General features: G+C 40.5%; 1 protein-coding gene across 1 annotated transcript in view; it reads left to right on the plus strand.

Moving 5' to 3' along the window:
- LOC126183425 (TBC1 domain family member 19) overlaps window positions 1-21,183 on the plus strand; it is a 198,191-nt gene that overhangs the window by 34,084 nt on the left and 142,924 nt on the right. The window contains exons 4-5 of the mRNA XM_049925394.1: window positions 19,336-19,423; window positions 19,549-19,609. Coding sequence (XP_049781351.1) covers window positions 19,336-19,423; window positions 19,549-19,609 — 149 coding nt within the window. The remainder of the gene's footprint in view (window positions 1-19,335; window positions 19,424-19,548; window positions 19,610-21,183) is intronic.

Consider the following 21,183-nt stretch of genomic DNA (forward strand, 5'->3'; position numbering starts at 1 on the left):
GTGTGCCACTCCTCACTTTGCTGCTTTGTCTCAGAATCATACTCAGAAATCCAGGATTTGTCATCTGTGATCACACGGTGTTGTTATTGGCAACCATCTCAAGAAGAGCAATGTACACATTTCTTCAATTGTCCTTTTATGAGGTTTTCCCGCACCAATTTGGCACAACCTTTTGCATGTGCAAAAATTCAGTCAAGATTATATTTATGGCGAAAGCCTTTCATGGTCACACATATTTCTTATTATTAAACGTCAATCTGATCTCACAAGAGCATGCACATTTTAAACATTTTCATCTGTTTTTGAAGCTGAAGGTCTGGCTGAGTGAGCTGAATCTTCAACATGTTCTCAACCTTCCAAAAATGATTTGTACCAATGAAAAATTCCAGTAAAAAACTTGTGCTCTTGATAATAAATGTTTCCCAAAGGTCTGTTTCAATTTTTCAGAGATCACATCCATGAATTCCCCAAGTGTAACACAAAAATTGGTTGCATAACTTTGCTCTAATATGATCTAATTTTTGTAATACACAACAAAAACACAAGTTCACTGATGGTGCTTATTTGTTTACATCAGTGTTTAATACATCACTATAGCATATCTTCCAAGAAATTGCAATTCAGAAAAATACATCATTTGAAAAGCATTCGTTTAAATAGTTGAGGAGTACACATGTCTTGCAATTGATTTATAACCCATAAACTCTGACAACTTGGACAACGTTGTAATTCATATGACATGACATGGAATGAAGGGTGCACTCTTTATTTTAAGTACTTCATTTATCACTACAATAATGAGAATTGGTTTTTTTTTGGGGGGGGGGGGGGCATGTACATCCACAGAAATTTATCCAAGAAAAGATAAGATTCTGAAATTGTCTTTTTTTATGTGGATGATTTGATGATTCTGAAGACATGTTGCCCCAAGTACTAAAAATTGCAATATATAAACAACTACACACCAATTGTACCAATATCTCAAAAGCATGGTCACTGTCCCTCCAATATTTCTTGTAAGTAGATTACATTGAGATCATGTAAGTGTGTTTCTTTAGGGTAAGGAAATTATATCGTTTTTATGATTATGGTTACTGAGGCTGCCTTTTTTGAGTCAATGGCCGGCCGGAGTGGCCGTGCGGTTCTAGGCGCTACAGTCTGGAACCGAGCGACCGCTACGGTCGCAGGTTCGAATCCTGCCTCGGGCATGGATGTGTATGATGTCCTTAGGTTCGTTAGGTTTAATTAATTCTAAGTTCTAGGCGACTGACGACCTCAGAAGTTAAGTCGCTTAGTGCTCAGAGCCATTTGAACCTTTTTTTTTTTTTAGTCAATGACCTGAAATTGCAGTCTTACATGTCTTTATCCATAAAAAAAAGTTGAAAATATTCACAAATATTTATTCATATAGAAAAGATATTTTTATCTGTATACCAGTAATATTACAGAAATGATATATTAACAATACCAGAGAAGGAAAGTTGCCACTTACCATATAGCGGAGATGCTGAGTCATCATAGGCACTATATGTTGAGTGGCAACTTTCCTTTTCTGGTATTGTTACTTTCCATCCTAGAAATTATATGTTGCAACATGTGAAACTGTGATGTAATTTGTTTTAATTGTATGATAAGTTTTGGTCAGAGACCATTTTCCAGTACAAATTCTTGTTACTAGCTGGTGTTTTACATACAAATGTCAAACTACAGTATTAATAGAATGAGATTTTCACTCTGCAGCGGAGTGTGCACTGATATGAAACTTCCTGGCAGATTAAAACTGTGTGCCGAACCGAGACTCGAACTCTGGTCCTTTGCCCTTCGCGGGCAAGTGCTCTACCAACTGAGCTACCCAAGCACGACTCATGCCCCGTCCTCACAGCTTCACTTCTGCCAGTACAGTGTTAATAAATCAGCTGAACACCCACTGCTTTGTTCATTTATACTGAATGGCGTCCACTGATTTTTTTCTTCTTTTAATCGAATGTGTATCTTCTTATGCCCATTGTTCATGTGTAAATCTACAGACTAAAAAAGAGTTAGTGACGCTTAACATGGCTACCAGTCTTTGTATAATTAATGTGTTCCAATGACTTAATTTAATTTCACATAGTGAGTTAAAAGAGAGAGAGACAAATTGGGTAAATGGATCAATAGTTACTAGCACAAGTCTTACAACTGGTGCTGAATTCTCTCATCTCAAATTGTCAGAAGTGCTGCATGAATTTCTGTTAGTGACACTGTATTAAGCTGTGAGCATGATAGCCCTTCCTGTTCTCCAACTATAGTACACCACACAAAACAATTATTCACCCATTCTACTTAAATCAGTAGTCTGGAGTTCTTGTTAACCAATTACCTTATTTACAGACTCATTCACAATGTATGATGTATCTTGCAATGCTATCATAAGAGAGAACCATCTAGAAACATGCATTCAAGTTTGATGTTCACTTTTTCAGCTTTGTTCTTTTGGGTTCAAGGAATTTTCTGTGTGGCACAATCCTTGGAGCTGCGAGTAGAGAAGAGGTCTCTCTGCACTTGCTCTAATGCCAGAACATCAGCCACTGCATCCCAGCACTGCTCCTAGCACAATGAATACATCAAACAAAATGTGCACAAAACCAAACAGAGACAAATATCTACAATACATAAACGAAACATGAGTTTGCAGAATAATGTCATGTTGTTGTTGTTGTTGTGGTCTTCAGTCCTAAGACTGGTTTGATGCAGCTCTCCATGATAGTCTATCCTGTGCAAGGTTCTTCATCTCCCAGTACCTACTGCAACCTACATCCTTCTGAATCTGCTTGGTGTATTCATCTCTTGGTCTCCCTCTACAATTTTTACCCTCCACGCTGCCCTCCAGAACTAAATTGGTGATCCCTTGATGCCTCAGAACATGTCCTACCAACCGATTCCTTCTTCTAGTCAAGTTGTGTCAGTGTCGAGGGAGGCATCCTATCAGCTAGTCGTCCCACTTAGTATTTGTCGTTTTTGTTGTGGTCTTCAGTCCTGAGGCTGGTTTTATGCAGCTCTCGTTGCTACTCTATCCTGTGCAAGCTTCTTCATCTCCCAGTACCTACTGCAGCCTACATCCTTCTGAATCTGCTTAGTGTATTCATCTCTTGGTCTCCCTCTACGATTTTTACCCTCCACGCTGCCCTCCAGTACTAAATTGGCGATCCCTTGATGCCTCAGAACATGTCCTGCCTTCTTCTAGTCAAGTTGTGCCACAAGCTCCTCTTCTCCCCAATTCTATTCAATACCTCATCATTAGTTATGTGATTTATCCATCTAATCTTCAGCATTATTCTGTAGCACCACATTTTGAAAGCTTCTATTCTCTTCTTGTCCAAACTATTTATCGTCCATGTTTCACTTCCATACATGGCTACACTCCATACAAATACTTTCAGAAAGACTTCCTGACACTTGAATCTATACTCGATGTTAACAAATTTCTCTTCTTCAGAAACACTTTCCTTGCTATTGCCAGTCTACATTTTATATCCTCTCTACTTCGACCATCATCAGTTATTTTGCTTCCCAAATAGCAAAACTTCTTTACTACTTTAAATGTCTCATTTCCTAATCTAATTCCCTCAGCATGACCCAATTTAGTTCGACTACATTCCATTATCCTCGTTTTGCTTTTGTTGGTGTTCATCTTATATCCTCCTTTCAAGACGCTATCCATTCCGTTCAACTGCTCTTCCAAGTCCTTTGCTGTCTCTGACAGAATTACAATGTCATTGGTGAACCTCAAGGTTTTTATTTCTTCTCCATGGATTTTAATACCTACTCCGAATTTTTCTTTTGTTTCCTTTACTGCTTGCTAAATATACGGATTGAATAACATCGGGGATAGGCTACAACCCTGTCTCACTCCCTTCCCAACCACTGCTTCCCTTTCATGCCCCTCAACTCTTATAACTGCCATTTGGTTACTGTACAAATTGTAAATAGCCTTTTGCCTTTTGCTTTTTACCTGCTTGATCCTCTGCTGCCTTCACTAATTCATTCCTCAAAGCTACCCCTTCTTCTTCTACTGTATTTCTTTCCCCCATTCCTGTCAATTGTTCCCTTATGCTCTCCCTGAAACTCTGTACAACCTCTGGTTTAGTCAGTTTATCCAGGTCCCACCTCCTTAAATTCCCACCTTTTTGCAGTTTCTTCAGTTTTAATCTACAGTTCATAACCAATAGATTGTAGTCAGAGTCCACATCTGCCCCTGGAAATGTCTTACAATTTAAAACCTGGTTCCTAAATCTCTGTCTTACCATTATATAATCTATCTGAAACCTTTTAGTACCTCCAGGCTTCTTCCATGTATACAACCTTCTTTTATGATTCTTGAACCAAGTGTTAGCTATGATTAAGTTGTGCTCTGTGCAAAATTCTATGAGGCGGCTTCCTCTTTCATTTCTTACCCCCAATCCATATTCACCTACTACGTTTCCTTCTCTTCCTTTCCCTACTGTTGAATTCCAGTCATCAGTGACTATTAAATTTTCGTCTCCCTTCAATATCAGAATAATTTCTTTTATCTCATCATACATTTCATCAATTTCCTCATCATCTGCAGAGCTAGTTGGCATATAAACTTGTACTAGTGTAGTAGGTTTGGGCTTCGTGTCTATCTCGTCCACAATAATGCGTTCACTATGCTGTTTGTAGTAGCTTACCCGCATTCCTATTTTTTTATTCATTAGTAAACCTACTCCTGCATTACCCCTATTTGACTTAGTGTTTATAACCCTGTATTCGCCTGACCAAAAGTCTTGTTCCTCCTGCCACCGAACTTCACTAATTCCCACTATATCTAAATTTAACCTATCCATTTCCCTTTCTAAATTTTCTAACCTACCTGCCCAATTAAGGGATCTGACATTCCACGCTCCGATCCGTAGAATGGCAGTTTTCTTTCTCCTGATAATGACATCCTCTTGAGTAGTCCCCGTCCGGAGATCTGAATGGGGGACTATTTTACCTCTGCAATATTTTACCCAAGAGGACGCCATCATCATTAACCATACAGTAAAGCTGCATGTCCTCAGGAAAAATTATGCCTGTAGTTTCCCCTTGCTTTCAACTGTTCACAGTACCAGCACAGCAAGGCCATTTTGGTTAGTGTTACAAGGCCAGATCAGTCAATCATCCAGACTGTTGCCCCTGCAACTACTGAAAAGGCTGCTGCCCCTCTTCAGGAACCCCACGTTTGTCTGGCCTCTCAACAGATACCCCTCAGTTGTGGTTGCACCTACAGTACGGCTATCTGTATCGCTGAGGCACGCAAGCCTCCCCACCAACGGCAAGGTCCATGGTTCATGGGGGGGATCATCATATAATATGAATCAATACCATTGTGGGTTTTCTAGCTATAGCAATTGACCGTGCACAGAAAACTCCAATTGATTATGACCGGGCACTTTTATTATGGCTTGTATAATTAAGCCAGACACAGTAAAAACATTACAGACAATAACAACTCAGACATCTACACCAGAGCAGGGTGTATATGTCCCGGGACAACCGGGAGATCTGGGAAAAACCTGGGAATTTTTTCATCTGGGAGAAAACCGGGAAAAACCCAGGAATTTTTTTTTTATAATTCCAGGAATTATTTGTTGTTTTAGTTTTCAGTTAAATTTTTGTCATTTTGACTGGTAAGAATCTATACTCTAACATAGGATATTACTGTATACAGCTACTGCAGAATAATAGTGCAACAATAAAACGTGAACGAGAAAAAAAGGAAAATAAAACATAAATTGCAAAGGAAGTGTGCCATATACAACAACAAAACACAGTGCTCATACAAGCATTGTAACAACAGCTTACGCAGTATTAGACAATGATATTTCAAGTTTTCATGTAGCAAAACGTTCGATGAACTTTGATGAGGTAATTGTTTCTTTCGCAGAAAGGAAAGCACACCATGTAAAGCTGTACCAGGATTAGAGAGAAAACAATTCTAGGAGCTAAGGATTGAAGAAATGTGTACTGTATTGCTTGTCTCTTGTCTTTACTGGTTTTATGTATCCTATATTTAATTTTATTTCACCCAAAACAACGTTATTAGCTAACAGACAATAAAAAGTGCAAGTTTCCTGATGAGTTCTTGTTCTCCCGATTACAAATAATCCCATCCAGTATTAATTGCGAGATTTTTTTAAAAAGGGTCACAATGTCAAACCTGGCGACTGGGAGCAGGAGAGGCACCACAGGAGATTTTAATTTCCGCTGTCCTGAGTATAGTTTGATGGCATACAATACAAAATATACTCATTTCAATTCCACGGAGCGAAATACAGTGATGTGCGGTAGAAGAATGCTGTGTGAAGAGGGGTGGCACTGCACTCTGGCACACTTTTAAGACCAAATAACATGTCTTACATTTCCTCGAATATGTATGTTTTATGTATCAGACTCTTCAGAAAGCTGTGCGCTATAAAATGAACATATTTTTGAAAATTCGATTTTTTTTAAATCTTTGGCGTCCTATCTCAAATGTTCAAGGGAGTGTGGGGGGTATGTAGTACTGCTCCGGTTTGGAAATGTAGATCTGAGGCTGATGCGCAGAGCAGTCTGAGTTATAGTGGGGAAGTGTGTAGTCTCCACGTAACCCGTGTTTACATTTAGTGATTTTGCTGTTTCCTCTTCATTTATTTGTCTCACGTCAAATGGAAACAAAACGGATTTCTGTGGCCGGGAGCTATCAAGTGAATTAAAATACATTAACATAATTACGGAAAGCTAATATACGTTATTAGTTTCAGATTTTATTTCCACTTTTCTGACAGCCATGCATTAATCACCTTGTAGAACAGTGAAGTTATTTTTGTTGGTTTGCTAAAGAAATTTGATTTTTAACAATCTTTTACGCTGAGGCAGTCAGTGTGTTTGAAACGAAGTGTTTAGTTCCACACTATTGGCTAATTTCAACTGCTCGCTGAATTTCAAGTGCACGTTTTCATCTTCTAGCACGTATGCCATAAGAAAGAATCAAAAATGAGTTAATACAGTAGTGGTACTCGAAGAAGATTTACATCCCAAAACCGACACCGAAAAGCTTGATATCAGGTCGAGACCTGCTTCATTGGGAATCTGGACATATGCATGTGCTCTTTAAGAATGCACTGTAAATGTACCATTTTAGTATGGTTCACGAAATTCTGATGCTCTTGGAGTATCCTCTGATGTCTTTATTCTTTTGTGACATAATGTAAGATCTTTTAATATTTTACACGTATGAACATACTGGTTTCCTGTGTCATAGCAGCTGCCAAAGCGCGGTGGCACCTGTTATCTGGCGCTCTCTGACGACTATTGAAACGAGCCTATTTCTAACAGGTCACAGGAAAATATTGCGAATAGTGGTTTGAAAAGAGTTACTTTCAAAGTAAATTTCCTTTTACGCAAATTGAACAATATGCGAGAATGTACGGTGAATTTCGTAAATTACAGAGCGTTTGATGATGAGCCATTTAGAAGTATTTCGGGCCCAGAAGATCAGACATTCATGTCGTTATTATGAGCAAACTGATGTAGTGCTACGGGAAGTTCTCTCTCCTCTGCGGTAGCTAATTTATTTGTGGAAAGCTTTGAGGACAAGTCACTGGACTCTGCTAAAAATTTTACTGGCACATTTGTGTGATATATCCTAAAGTGCGACATACGCAAAAATACCAACATTATATGTGAAAGCTTAGCTTCTCTTGCAGCTTATTAACCTTAGAGACCAATGTTATATGTGAAAACTTTTCTTTTCTTGTAGCAACACTCTGTAGATTAATTTAAAACATTAACTTTTCCTGTTTGTGTATCCGCGGTACTTAACAGTGATGTTGCTATTAACTGACTACATCACGTGTCCTGTGGTCATCGGCTGGCGGGATCACGTGACATGAGCTATGACTGACTTACAAAAGCGCATCACAATCTCGATTACAGTGGTTCGGAAAGTAACATGTGGTGTTTGGTGGAATTCGAATTTATACTTTCGTGATACGAAAATATGCAACGTACATGTTGCTGCACATCAAAAATCTTTCCAAAAGGAGTTTTCTTCCCTGACTTCCGTTTTCTAAAGTGCTGTGAAATTCTACGCCCATGTATAAAAACATAACCATTCAAAGGATTGAAGTTTTATAGGTCCGAGGGAAAATATACTGTCACTTAATAACACGGAAAAAGTATGTTTTCATCTGGGAGAAAGTGTATTTTTAACTGGGAAATCCAGGAAAAATCAGGGAATTTTTTTTCCTTGTCCGCGTATACACCCTGCAGAGTCAAAAGCACACACCGACCAACCGACCAAAAACCACTGAGTCCAAAGACAATTTACTCTGCACTTGGCAAGCGGCAGTTGCTGGTGGTTATTGGTCACCACAGAGCCCCCCCCCCCTCCAGGGCGTGCGGCGCATTGGGGTGAGGACATGTGTGTCTTCCTGTGTAGTGGTGTTGTGGGACATTCGCTGGTTGATAGAGGCATGTGCAAAAAGTCCATGCTGTCAGTGAAGGTGAACTAACAATGGTATAGTCCGCCAGCCAGTGGAGAGGATGGGCTGGTTAACCTGCATGCGTAAACTGGACTGGCACAGAAGATATCAACCTTGAAGTACAGGCAAAGAGGGAGATGCAAATCTTGAGCATCCTGTTGGTGCTGAACATTGCTACTATGCTAGCCTTACCAGCCTCGTTTGGGCTAAGGACTATGCCAGAATGGTGATATGTGACATGGGTGTGAACTCATGCGAAGTGCCCCCTACGCGGAGGATAAAGATGGGTCCCTCATGGAGCTGTAAGGAACATTCATCATGTGGGCACCCAGAGGCATTGATTGAGATGCAAATTTTGTCAACAGTGGACATAGGGGGTACTAAGGGGGACAGGTTGGGGGAAAATAACGTAGTTCGGGGGAAACACTAGAACACTCTGTGGGGGCACTGGGTGCCAACACTTGTAATTGGGTAACGTCACATGCAACATGTGGTTGGGCCTGAGGTTGTGGATTGTCACATGCAGTCCTGAGTGAAGTGAGGGTAGAATATTGTCACATGCAACAACTGAGCTCACCAAAGGTGTAGGCTATTTGCACATATGATCAGGGTGGGGCACGGGGGAGTGGGCGGTATGTGTGAGATTGGAGCCATCGCATTACAGAGAAGCACTCAACTTGAGAGGTTGTGATACTGATTCCTTGATCATTTAGGCCAGTTTCACACATTGAAGGGAAACTTTCTGTCAATGGCCATTGATGAGAATGCCCATAGTATTGTCTGTGCGAGCCAATACTCAGTGCGGGCCAGAGTAAGGCGGCTGTAATGCCGGTTTGACTGTGTCATCCTGTAAGATATAGAACTTGCAAGAGTTCAGAGCTGAATGTAGAAAAACACAAGGATGGGTTTGTGATCATGGAGGGGGCATGCGGATCATGCAACCAGACATGCTCGACTAGAGCAGTGAGGTTGGATAGTTCAACAGTTGCTTCGCCATTGCCAAACTCTTTGGGGAGAACTAGGATCTCGAAATACAGGAGCTCCGCAAGTGATGCCTGGAGGTCTGTCTTATAAGTCGTGTGTATTCCTAACATAACCCAGGGAATGGTGTCAGACCACTCACCACCGTGGCACATGAGGGCCACTTTCAGAGTCCTGTGCCAATGCTTGACCAGTCCATTGTTCTGTGGGTGGTAAGCTGTAGTGTGGAATCTATCCCCCCCCCCCCCCCCCCCACACACACACACACATACACAGAGCATGCAGAGTTTGTAAAACAACAGGGATTCAAACTGCCTACCCTAGTCAGTGGTGGCGGATGTAGGGCAGCCAAATTGAGCTGTCCAGAAGGATACAAATGTTCATGCTACAGAATCCACTGTAATGTCCTGCAGGGATATCACATCCACACAACATGCAACACAGTCGATGACAGACAGAACATACCTGAAACCATTAGATGCAGGTAACGGTCCTATGAGGTTGGGATGTACATGTTGGAAGTGCCTTTTGCGATGTCAAATTTACCTGGAGGGGGGGTGTGTGTGCCTCCCAACTTTTCTGTGCTGGCATTGTATACAAGCATGAGCCCCTCATCACAACTGGCCACACAAAGCGCTCTGTAACAAGGCGCATAGTAGCCTTAGCATCAGGATGTGAAAGGTTATGTAACATAGTGAATACTTGGCAATGCAGTATGGATGGAACAATAGGCTGGGCAGTGCCCATGGACATATCACAACATAGCGACTTGACTGAGCCTAGTATGTTGCAGGGAATCATCTGGAGGGAAGTAGTGGGGTCCTGTTGGAGGTTGTGCAGTTTGGTGTCATTGTCCTGTAAGTGGACCAGATCATCAGAATTAATGGGGGACAAAATTGCATTGATATGTGATAGGCAGTCAGCCACCACATTTTATGAACCTTGGATGTAACGGATGTCTATTGTGTATTGGCAAATTAAGTCCATCTGCCAAAACCTACATGGAGGAGAATCAACAGCGGGGTTACAGATAGCATCCATGAGGGGGCAATGATCTGTGAAAATTGTTACGTTCCTTCCTTCGATGTCTGTTTAGAAATATTTTACAGCTTCATACACCACAAGCATTTCTCTGTCAAACACTGACAATTTACATTGAGCCATAGATAGTTTTTGGGGAAAAAAACCCGAAGTGGCTGAGTCATGTCAATGACGTACTGTTGGAGGACTGCACCAATTGCAAAATCACTCACATCTGCAGTAATAGAGTGATCTGGAAAAGGGTGGGTGAGGGTGACAGCATGTGCAAACACTGATTTAAATCTTTGAAAGCTCTTACCACACTGTCAGGCCACTGTACCCAGCGATTGCCACCATCAGTAGGTTATGATGGTAGAAATTGATGGTTCCTAAAAACCAGTGTAATTCATGAAACAACACTGGGATAGGTAGATTGTGAATGCAGGAAACCCGCTTCTGAGGGGGGTCTATACCTTCAGTGGGGATGGTGTACCCCAGAAAAGTGACCGCAGTGGATCGAAGTTGAGACTTGTCATTATTGATCTCAGCTCCCTTGTGTGTCAATAGGTCCTGTATCATGGCCAGGTGCAAATCATGTTCTCTGTCAGAGGAGGAAAATATGAGTACCATATTTACTCAAATCTAAGCCGCACTTTTTTACGGTTTTTGTAATCCAAAAAACTGCCTGCGGCTTAAAATCGAATGCAAAGTAAGCGGAAGTTCTGAAAAATGTTGGTAGGTACCACCACAACTAACTTCTGCCGTCGAATATATGTAGCACTACACAGGCATGCTTTGCAGGCACAAAGATAAATACTAGCGCCAAAACCTCTGTGTCAGTAAATAAATTAAAAAAAGAAAAAGGTGGAAGACGAGCTTTTTTTCTCCGCCCCGAGTTTCGACTACTGCATTTTCATACATTATCCAACGAAGTAAATACAAATTCCGTATTGTTCATCTTCGAATGTTGCAGCATTTCAAGGTACTACAAAAATCCGACTGGCAAGACTGTTTGGGATGTTTGTCAATATGGCCAACTCTACGTTCTGAATTTTTTCCTACCTGTGAGAAAAGATGGTTGCTAATAGGAACTTTTATGAATTGTGAATCACATGCAGTATCCTCTTCACCATAAGAATAATACGAATATAAACATTTTGCCATGTATTCTTTCTTGTTTGGTGCTATCTCATTTAAATCCTGTCTGTCTAATAACCTACGAAACTACTGTGAGACAACAGCAGATGCAGAAGAATATACATATCATGTCATGTTTATATTCGTATTATTCTTATGCCTAATAGTGATACAGTCAGAAATGAAGCACGACAATTGACTAGATTTTTAAATATAAGATGACTCTAATTTCTGTGCAGAATGTAATGTACAAAAGGGGCGTGTGCAAAGATTTTCAAACGGAGAAAAATTTTAGCTAAACTCTCGTTCAGAACATCTTCTATCATACGCAGTCTATTATTTAGTTCTTGTTGATCATTGTCAAAGAAAGCAGCAGTGTAAGTAACAACAAACAGCAGTCTCTTGCCATTGTTTCGCTAATGAGACAATTCCTCTCTCTCTTTTTTTTTTTTTAATTGTAAGTGGCGGTAGTGCGCACAAAAGCAAGCCATGCCGCAAGCGGCAACAGGTCGTAAGCACTCATTATCTGAATGCAACAAGCAATGCATGACAGTACAATAATGCATTTTCAGCTTAGAGTGACGTGAACACCTATAACAAAGAGAATGGCACTTATCAGATCAAAGAAAAATAAGCAATCAATTCAAACCAGACGAAGCATATGAAAAAGGAAGGGTATCTGTATAAATATGGATGGAGCGACTGACGCATAGCAATGGCTACCTGGTAAAGCTTTATAACTGTGAAGCTTATGAGTCGAACCGAACTACTGTAGCTGTATCGTCATTCATTACACCTAAATTGTGTCTCATATTACAATAGACTAACTTTGTTTCGATTCGGAGGTGTGGCCTAAAACTTTTCTCTCCCCTTGAATTTCGAGTCTCAAATTTCTGGTGTGGCGTAGATTCGGGAAATTTTTTTTTCCTTGATTTTGAGTCTCATTTTTCAGGTGAGGCTTAGATTCGAGTGCGGCTTAGATTCGAGTAAATATGGTATATCATCAAGGTATACATAACAATATGAGCAGTTCAACAGAAGTGAGTCTATAAAACATTTCCAAGTTTGAGCCACGTTTTTGAGATCATAAGGAATGTAACAAAATGCATAGAGGCTGAAGGGTGTGACCAATACTGTCTGGTATATCACTCTGTTCCATGGGTGTCTGTAAATATTCCTTGTGACAGTCCAAGACACTGAAGATGCAGGCTTCACTATGTACTTGCACGAAGTTTTGTATTTGAGGTATAGAGTAACTGTCTAATACAGTCCACATCTTGAGGTGGTGAAAGTCACCGCAGACTGCTCACTATGCTGTCCTTTTTGGGAACTAAATGTATGGGCAAAGACCACTTACTGTCTGCCAGACGGACAATACCTACCTGCAGAAGTTCCTCCACTGCGGCCTTAGTAAGAAGTACTTGATGTATTGCTAACCGGCATGGTTTATGACACACTGGTGGCTTGTCTGTTGCGACAATTTTGTGTGTCATCCCATTCATGATAGTGTTCAGCTGTGCTCACGAATTCACTCAGGGGCTGTCAGAAGTGGAAACGGGTAGTACACAAAAGTCACTAACCTGATGCGCTGGCAGAGTTGTCAATGGCAGCAGCATCAAAATTCCATGAAGTGCATTTCAGGTCTCTGGAGGCGGTGGCATCAAAGTTCCACATGGTGCATTGCCAGTGTCAGGGGGCTACAGCTTTGACAGGTGTTGTATGAGGCATTGTGCCTCAGAGAGGGCTTGCATAGCCAATCATGTGGTGTGGTTCAGTTCGGCATTGCAAGCGTGGAGATCATCGACTACAGAGCACTTGGATTGAAGCTGAGTGATGGAAGCTGCAAGGCTGTCTTCCAGTGAAGAGCACTTCATGTGAGCCACGTCGAAACCATTGGGAAGATGAGGGTGAGGGGGAGCTGAGAAGGTGACTGAACACACAATATGAGTAGATGAGGTGTGGTGCAATAATGCTGACTGGAGATCCAGAGACAGACTGAAGTCAAAAAGTAAGTCAGTGCCTAATACTGGCCTTCTACATCAGCCATGTAGAAGGACCAAGTGAAACATTTGCCAGGTATGAGCTGAATGAGTAACTTGACAAAACTATCGACACAATTTATTAGCTGCTCAAAGAAACAGGTTGGCTGATGTCATATCCATTACAGTAAATGGGGGGGTATGATGCTAATGTTTGCTCTGGTGTCAATGAGAAAATACGTGCATGAACCTAAATCCAAGGCATACAGATGACCTCATGAGGTGGAGGATCTGACAGAATGCAATGTCTGTGGGTGCCATTCTGTATACCCATGAGCTGTGGTGCATACCGCCTGAGTGCGGCATTTGAGAATGCGCAGGGCGGGCAGCAGTTGTGAGTGCCATACCAGCAGTTGCGAGCGCCCTCCCTGTAAGTGGCATGGAACCAGCATATGCATGAGTTAGCCGTATTCGGCCCACCAGCCAAACTGCCAGGTGAGGGGAAGGTGGGGAGGGTAGGCACTATCCCAGTTGTGGTGGGGAGAAGCTGGCACTGAACCACTGGCACTTCCCAGTCTTGGCCACTAGGTAGCTGCTGTTCCACATGCTGTCCACGATACACACACATCCTCTACCGCCTGACGGTGGAAGTACAGTCACAGCATTACCAACTTTTGTAGTATTAGGTGCTGTGAGCCATGCAAAGGGAGGTGGCAGTGCCGGATAATGACATATGCCTGGTCTGCCAACAGTAGTATTGGGAAGCAAATGTAATTGTAGTTCTTGGGACAGCTTCACCAACCACAATGCTCAGAGTTCTAGTTCAGCAAGAACTCGGTAGTGACCTGCACACACAAGTATAGCAATACCTGGGAGCAGGTTCTGTCACCTAAAGTCTCGTCATAAATAATATTGTGAATAGTATCAGATGGTGGACTAGAAAGGCATTTTATGAGTTAGTGCATGTGCAGAGACCTATTTTTTGCTCTTGGGGGGGTTCAGTAACAAGCCCATGTGTACAGCACCCGGTGTGGTTTGCTGGCAGACGTTAGGGTCATCTGGCATGTCAAAGCAAACACAGGAGACATGAAAATTCCTGGTGTATTAGTAGCACATGGGGTAAAACATTGTGCTTCACAGTCAAAGGTCCATTCTGCAGTCACAGCGTCGTGCACTGCCATAAAAACTGGAGGTTGCAACTTGTCCATTGGTGCCGAACCATTGATATACAGTGAGTGAATGCAACGTATTTTCACAACTTGGGGTCACCAGTGTGGGTTTTCTAGCTATGAAGACAGACCATGGACATAAATCTCCAACTGATTTATTACAGCTCGTATAATTACAAAGACACAGGAAAAACATTACAGACAATAACAACTCAAACATCTACACCAGAGTCAAAAGCACACGCTGTCCAAAGAACACAGACTTCAAGGACAATTTACTTTGCACTAGGCACGTGGTAGTTACAGGTGGTTGATGGTCGCCACAACATAAATAGTGCTATAACTCTAGGTGTTTACTCATTCATATATCTCATAAAGGATGCAGAAATTTTAGTGTGATAAATTAGACCCTCTTTCAGAATTTTCTGTCTCAAAATGTATGCCCCCTTTTAATGGATATTCCTGTATGAATTGCATTCACACGTGGTAACTATTTTGTCATCAGTTATGATTATTTTGCACAGTAATAACAAAAATCAATATATATTAGGCCTACTGAAAAATTAATGTATTTAAGATCCATTTCTTTTTCTGTGCAACTGTGACAAAGTTGACTTGTCATGGTGACTGTTCAATAGCAGTCTTTAATTTAGTTCATGAATTGCAACACCTAAATTTTTCACACTAATTACGGCTTACAAGCATGGCCTTTTCTGAATGTACCTCTGACCAAAAACTGATTAGGCTTTCATAATGAAATATTTTCATAAAACTTTTCATCCCCTATTTCAGCCCTTTAGGGACTGAATTTCCAAAAAGACTGAAATGTATTTTTTTCTTACTGAGTAGTCAAATACCAGTTTTCATCCTTTAGAAGTTCTTTAATCATGATTTATTTTTAAAAAAGACTTTTTTGCACTATTTCATCACCTTGGGGGTTGAGTTTCCAAAGAAGCTCAAACACCTTCTAGTATTCTTTTGTCTCTGACTGGGAAACAAAATACGAATTTTCATAGTTACAGTTTCAAAACTGCTTTAATAGTGACATATTTTCAAAATTCCTTTCACCCCTGTTTCACCCTCTTATAGAAGGAATTTCAAAAAATCCCTTCTTATAAAATGGCTACAGTATAAGATCAACACCTCTCCAGATTTCAAGTTTCTATCCTTCAAGGTTTGGGCTGGGTGATGATGAGTCAATGTATCAGTCTGGACATTTCCTTTTGTAGACAGAAATAATGTTTTTTTTTATTATACAGAGGTGTATAGATGATGGATATAGACATACATATCCACACATGTACACACACACACACACACACACACACGCACACACACACACACACACACACACACACACACACATTCACACACTCACATTCTGCGCGGAGGAGGGGGGGGGGGGGGGGACCAGAACACGGGAAATTGCTGCTTGTGTGGAACAAAATGGTTTCGCAATGCAATGGGCGTGTGCCAAATAGTTCACAGTAGGCCATAAAACACAACAATATGGATCAGGTTGCACCACCCAGACAACCCACCAAGAAGATCAACACCTCATCTGAATGGCATTGCAGGACATGTCTGTGTCCTCTTCAGTTCCGGTGCAACAATGGAACAGTGGAACACATCATACACTGTCAGGAGTGACATTCCATCACTGTTTATTACAACTTGGGTTACTTTTGCATCGTCCACTTCTCTGCCTATCTTTGAAGAATGTGCAGAAACATGCTAGAAGGCAGTGGTGTATGGAACAATGTCACTGGAGACAGGAATGGCATGAAATAGTGTTTCCACACGAATTCAGGTTTAGTTTGTTTGAAAATGATAGTCACATTTTAGTTCGCCATGGTCAGGAGGAGTGGTGTCACACTGACTGCATTCACACAAGACATACAGAGGGAACACAAGGCCTTAAGGTGTGGGGTGCTATTGGGTACAACCACAAATCACAGTTGGTGTGTCTCTATGGCGCTGTAACTAGTGTGACCTACATGAATGACATTCTGCTACCTGTAGCCATACTCATTCTGCACAACACTCTAGATGCCATTTTTCAGCAAGACAATGCATGACCTCATGTTGCTGTATGAACATGTGCCTTCTTGGTGTCAAAGGATGTCAGTTTTTTGCCCTGGCCCATCAGATCATGAGACTTGCAGCCAATCGAAAAAGTGTGGGATATGATGAAATGACAGGTGCAACTCTTTGGCCCTATGCCTACCACCACAGATGAATTTTGGAACTAGGTGGATGCAGCATGAATGGCTATACCACAGGATGCCATGTGCTCTGTACATGTGTTGATGCCATCTTGCATGAAACAAGCAGAGCCCGTAGTGGATTGACCCTGTGCCTGCTAGGCAGCAGGACACATGCTGAATAGAGGGGACTGAAATACTAATCATTTCTACAGAACATACCAATGTACATGTCCTGTGAATATAAACATGAGTGTGTTTGTGTACTAACTATAATTTGTACTGGAAAATGGTCTACATCTACATCTACATCCATACTCAGCAAGCCACCTGACAGTGTGTGGCGGAAGGTACTTTGAGTACCTCTATCAGTTCTCCATTCTATTCCAGTCTCATATTGTTCATGGAAAGAAAGATTGTCAGTATGCCTCTGTACCAACAGGTCTGATGGAAACCAATTGTACAGTTAAAAATAAATGACACAGCAGCTTCACGTATTAGATACGTCATTCCCACAAGTTATCAAGGCTGTGGAACACAGTCAGAAAAACCAATGTTATTAGTTTCACCCTTGAAATAAAAATCTGTGACAATACAAACATTCAGATGACTCAGAAAATCTTTTTTATATCAGCAGAAATAACCAGCAAAACATGACATTAATTACAGTCCCTCAATGAAATAAATGTTACAAATTTTTATTTGACTTTGATACCATCTATAACATTTTGTTTGTTTTCAAAGCTAAACATCTGATCATATTAATAGAGCTATTACATTATTTTCATACCTTCAAATTTAAATGTTGGCTGATGGAATTAAAGTTTAACCAAATGTGTTTTGAAAGCTGAATCAAGACTTCCTTGTCTCCCCAATTTGACCCTTATTGTGAAGACCTGCCAACTGTGATGCAGAATTTGTGACTCTGCAACTGCAGGTTGTATTGTGTTGAACCTCATAAAGATTGAGAAGGTGCCAGCTTCTTTAGAGAAATTCTTTTTGAGCTGCAAATGTCACACATTTTTTTCTCTGTTTCGATATAAAAATAACATTTTATCTTTCCACCTGTTGCAATGGGCCCCACAGATGAAGAATGAATAGGTCTTATTTGCCTATAAAAAATGTGAACCACTCTTGTAAGTAAGTTGTGCAGTAGGGGGGAGGGATGTCTCTGAGTGACTTAGTTCTGGATGTTAGCCAGGTAATTAACAATTTATACTGTCTTGGTGAGGATGGAGAGCAGTGGCCTGGTAATTGCAACCTTGCTCTGCATTGGATGTCACACTGAGCTTTTACTGCAGCTTGGTAAGGCTGTACCACCAAGTGACAGGAGAAATTTGGGGCTGCTATTTTGGCAATTTCTGTAATGTCTGGCTGCAGGACAGTACCAAACCACCACCACACAAGGGAGATGGCTTAATTTCCTATGAAGAGCATGACAACCAAACAAATGAAGTTACTCAGCATTTTCGAAAGGAACAATAGTTCCTATTAGTCTAGATAATGCAGTTACAGAACAGACCAAAGAGAATCACAGAGAATTCTACAAATGCATCATAATTCTGAAATAAATAAAAAGTTATGTCACAAATCTCAGGAGGGGACAACTGGCCCTCTTGCACACCACCCTGCCACTCCCTACCTACCCCTTACTGACGGTGGATGATGTTACCATTTCTACATTGCTTACATCAGCTTCCTGTGATTTTCTGGTTCAACTTATTGACACACAAACCAGGTCACATTTTTTGTTGTTACCAGGTATGATCAACCTGCAATTGGGAGCATTTTTGTTGCTGAAATGTTTTCTGCATTTCATCAGACCACAAGACTTATCTGCAAACTCTCAAGCAAGTAACTGAAAAGTATCCTGTGTTAAATGCAGCTTGTAATTTTCTAGAATTCTTTGCCATTTTTGAGATTTTTAGTTTCTCATATTACTTCATTCTCCAAAGTTAGCTGAGAAATTTGGAAATTTGTACATGTAAAAATATAAATCCCTTTAGTAAAATGTTCTGTTGGAGAAGAGAGGGTTTAGGACTGCTCTTCCACCACCCCTGCACATATCTCCACCCATCTGTACCTGACATAAAACTGTTTTCCTTTTGTTACAATCTTCTTAATAGATTTTTTGATGTGTTTTTATTTACTGTTTTTGTGTTTGTAATGTTGATCTAAGGCGTAAGAACAATCCATACATTATCAAAGGATAAATATTGATCTGAAACTCACATATTTCTAAAGCCGGACATGACTCTTTAAACTACCAAATTCTTTATTGTAAAATATAACCTGTGTAACATACAACTTTGCATGTGTTATACGTAGTTTATTCTTTCAGATTTGAATCAGTATCGACCAGTCTATGCACCTAAGGATTTTCTTGAAGTGTTGATGTGGATTCGTAGTCCTAATTACCATACCATGGAGTAAGTAAAACTGAAAAGAAATTAAATTATTTCAAGTTCAAATTACTTACCAATCAACAAGATTAAAAAACTACATTATTGCAATTTCCTTACACTTGAAATTGTTTTTATATCTTCCTATACAGCAGTGGTGGCAATTGGGATTTTACACATATTCCTCTTAAGGTCAAATCTTTAAATGAATTGGTAAGTTGTTGCCATATTTTATTAATTATGCACTTCATTAACAGAATAAAGTCACTCTTAGTAAAGAAAATATGCTTCAAGTTCTGTACATACTCTTTTCTTTTTTGGGGAAAAAATCTACTTAGAAATGTGCAGAATGTAACCATGTGTACAAATTAACTTTTGATGAGTATGTAAATTGACTCATTCCACATCATTATGGTTTATAATGCAAAATATTTCATGTAACATAAAACTAACTAATTAACAAACAAATTAACAGAAACTTAGTGCATAATAGTTTTGAATAAGCAACATGGCCTCAGATGGAGTTCAGAGATGAAGAATTGTATATAACACTGGGAAAAAATTATTCTACCCCCTACATGTTATACATGATGAGCCAAAATGTTATGACCTCCTGCTCAGCGGACTGTTGGTCAACCTTCAGAATGAATACAGCAGCAATTCTGGTGGTATGGATTCACAAATTCTTGGTAGGTTTTTGGAGGTATGTGGCGCCAGATGTCTATGCACATATCACACAGAGCCTGCAAATTACAGGAAGACTGTTTTTGGGTGCAAAGCTAACACACAATAGCTTCCTGGCCATGTTGCATTGTGTAGAGGTTAGGCAAATTTGGTGGCCAAGACACCAACACGAGTTCACTGTCCCGTCCCTCAAACCACTGTATCATAATGCTGACCTTTTGATAAGGACACTTATGCTGCGCGGAGATGCTACCAACACCACAGAAGTCAAAAACCGTGAAGGGATGCAGATGTAGTCCACAGCTGTCATGGTACCTTTGATTACTACTGTAGGTCCCACATAAACACAAGTGAATGTCCCCCATAACATAATAATGCTTCCATCACCCTGCCTTCAAGGCACTGTGCACGTTTTGAACAGTTCTTTGCCTGAATAACAGTGTATCCAGACACAACCATTGATCTAATGCAACAACAAAAGTGATTCATCTGGACAGGCAACACATCTCAGATGATCAATGTTCCAATCTAGATGATTCCATTTCCACTGCAATCATTACTTGTGTTTGATTAGGCAACATTGTTACATGTAGAGGTTTCTGGTGTGGGACCCCATATTCAACAATGTTCACAGAATGACCTGCTCTGGAACATTTGTGCCTGCATCAGCATTATACTCTGTCATCAGCATTGCATATACTGCTTCACAGAGCAACAAAGCCTCCGATCTCCACATTCTGTGATGAGGCATGGATGTTCAACACTTTGCCACCTACTCATGATTCACCATCCTTTAAACACTTTTCATAGGTACTCACAACAGTAGCATGTGGAAAGCCTACCAGTTTTGCAATTTTCGAGATGCTCATGCCCAAGTGTAGAATCATGAGCATCTGCCCTTTGTCAAAGCTGCTTATATCAGTGTATTGCCCCATTTGCAGCCAATATCATCATTATAATGATTTCCCATTAATTTGTGCTCCACTTATGTAATTTCTAACTGCATCACCAAGTGGCATTCAGTCTTATGGTGAGCAGCAGTCATAATGTTTGATTTGTAACTTTATAAAGACAATGCACAATTAACATTCATAAGAAATAAA

This window comes from Schistocerca cancellata, chromosome 1 (assembly GCF_023864275.1).
Source record: "Schistocerca cancellata isolate TAMUIC-IGC-003103 chromosome 1, iqSchCanc2.1, whole genome shotgun sequence".
In the NCBI taxonomy this organism is placed as follows: domain Eukaryota; kingdom Metazoa; phylum Arthropoda; class Insecta; order Orthoptera; family Acrididae; genus Schistocerca; species Schistocerca cancellata.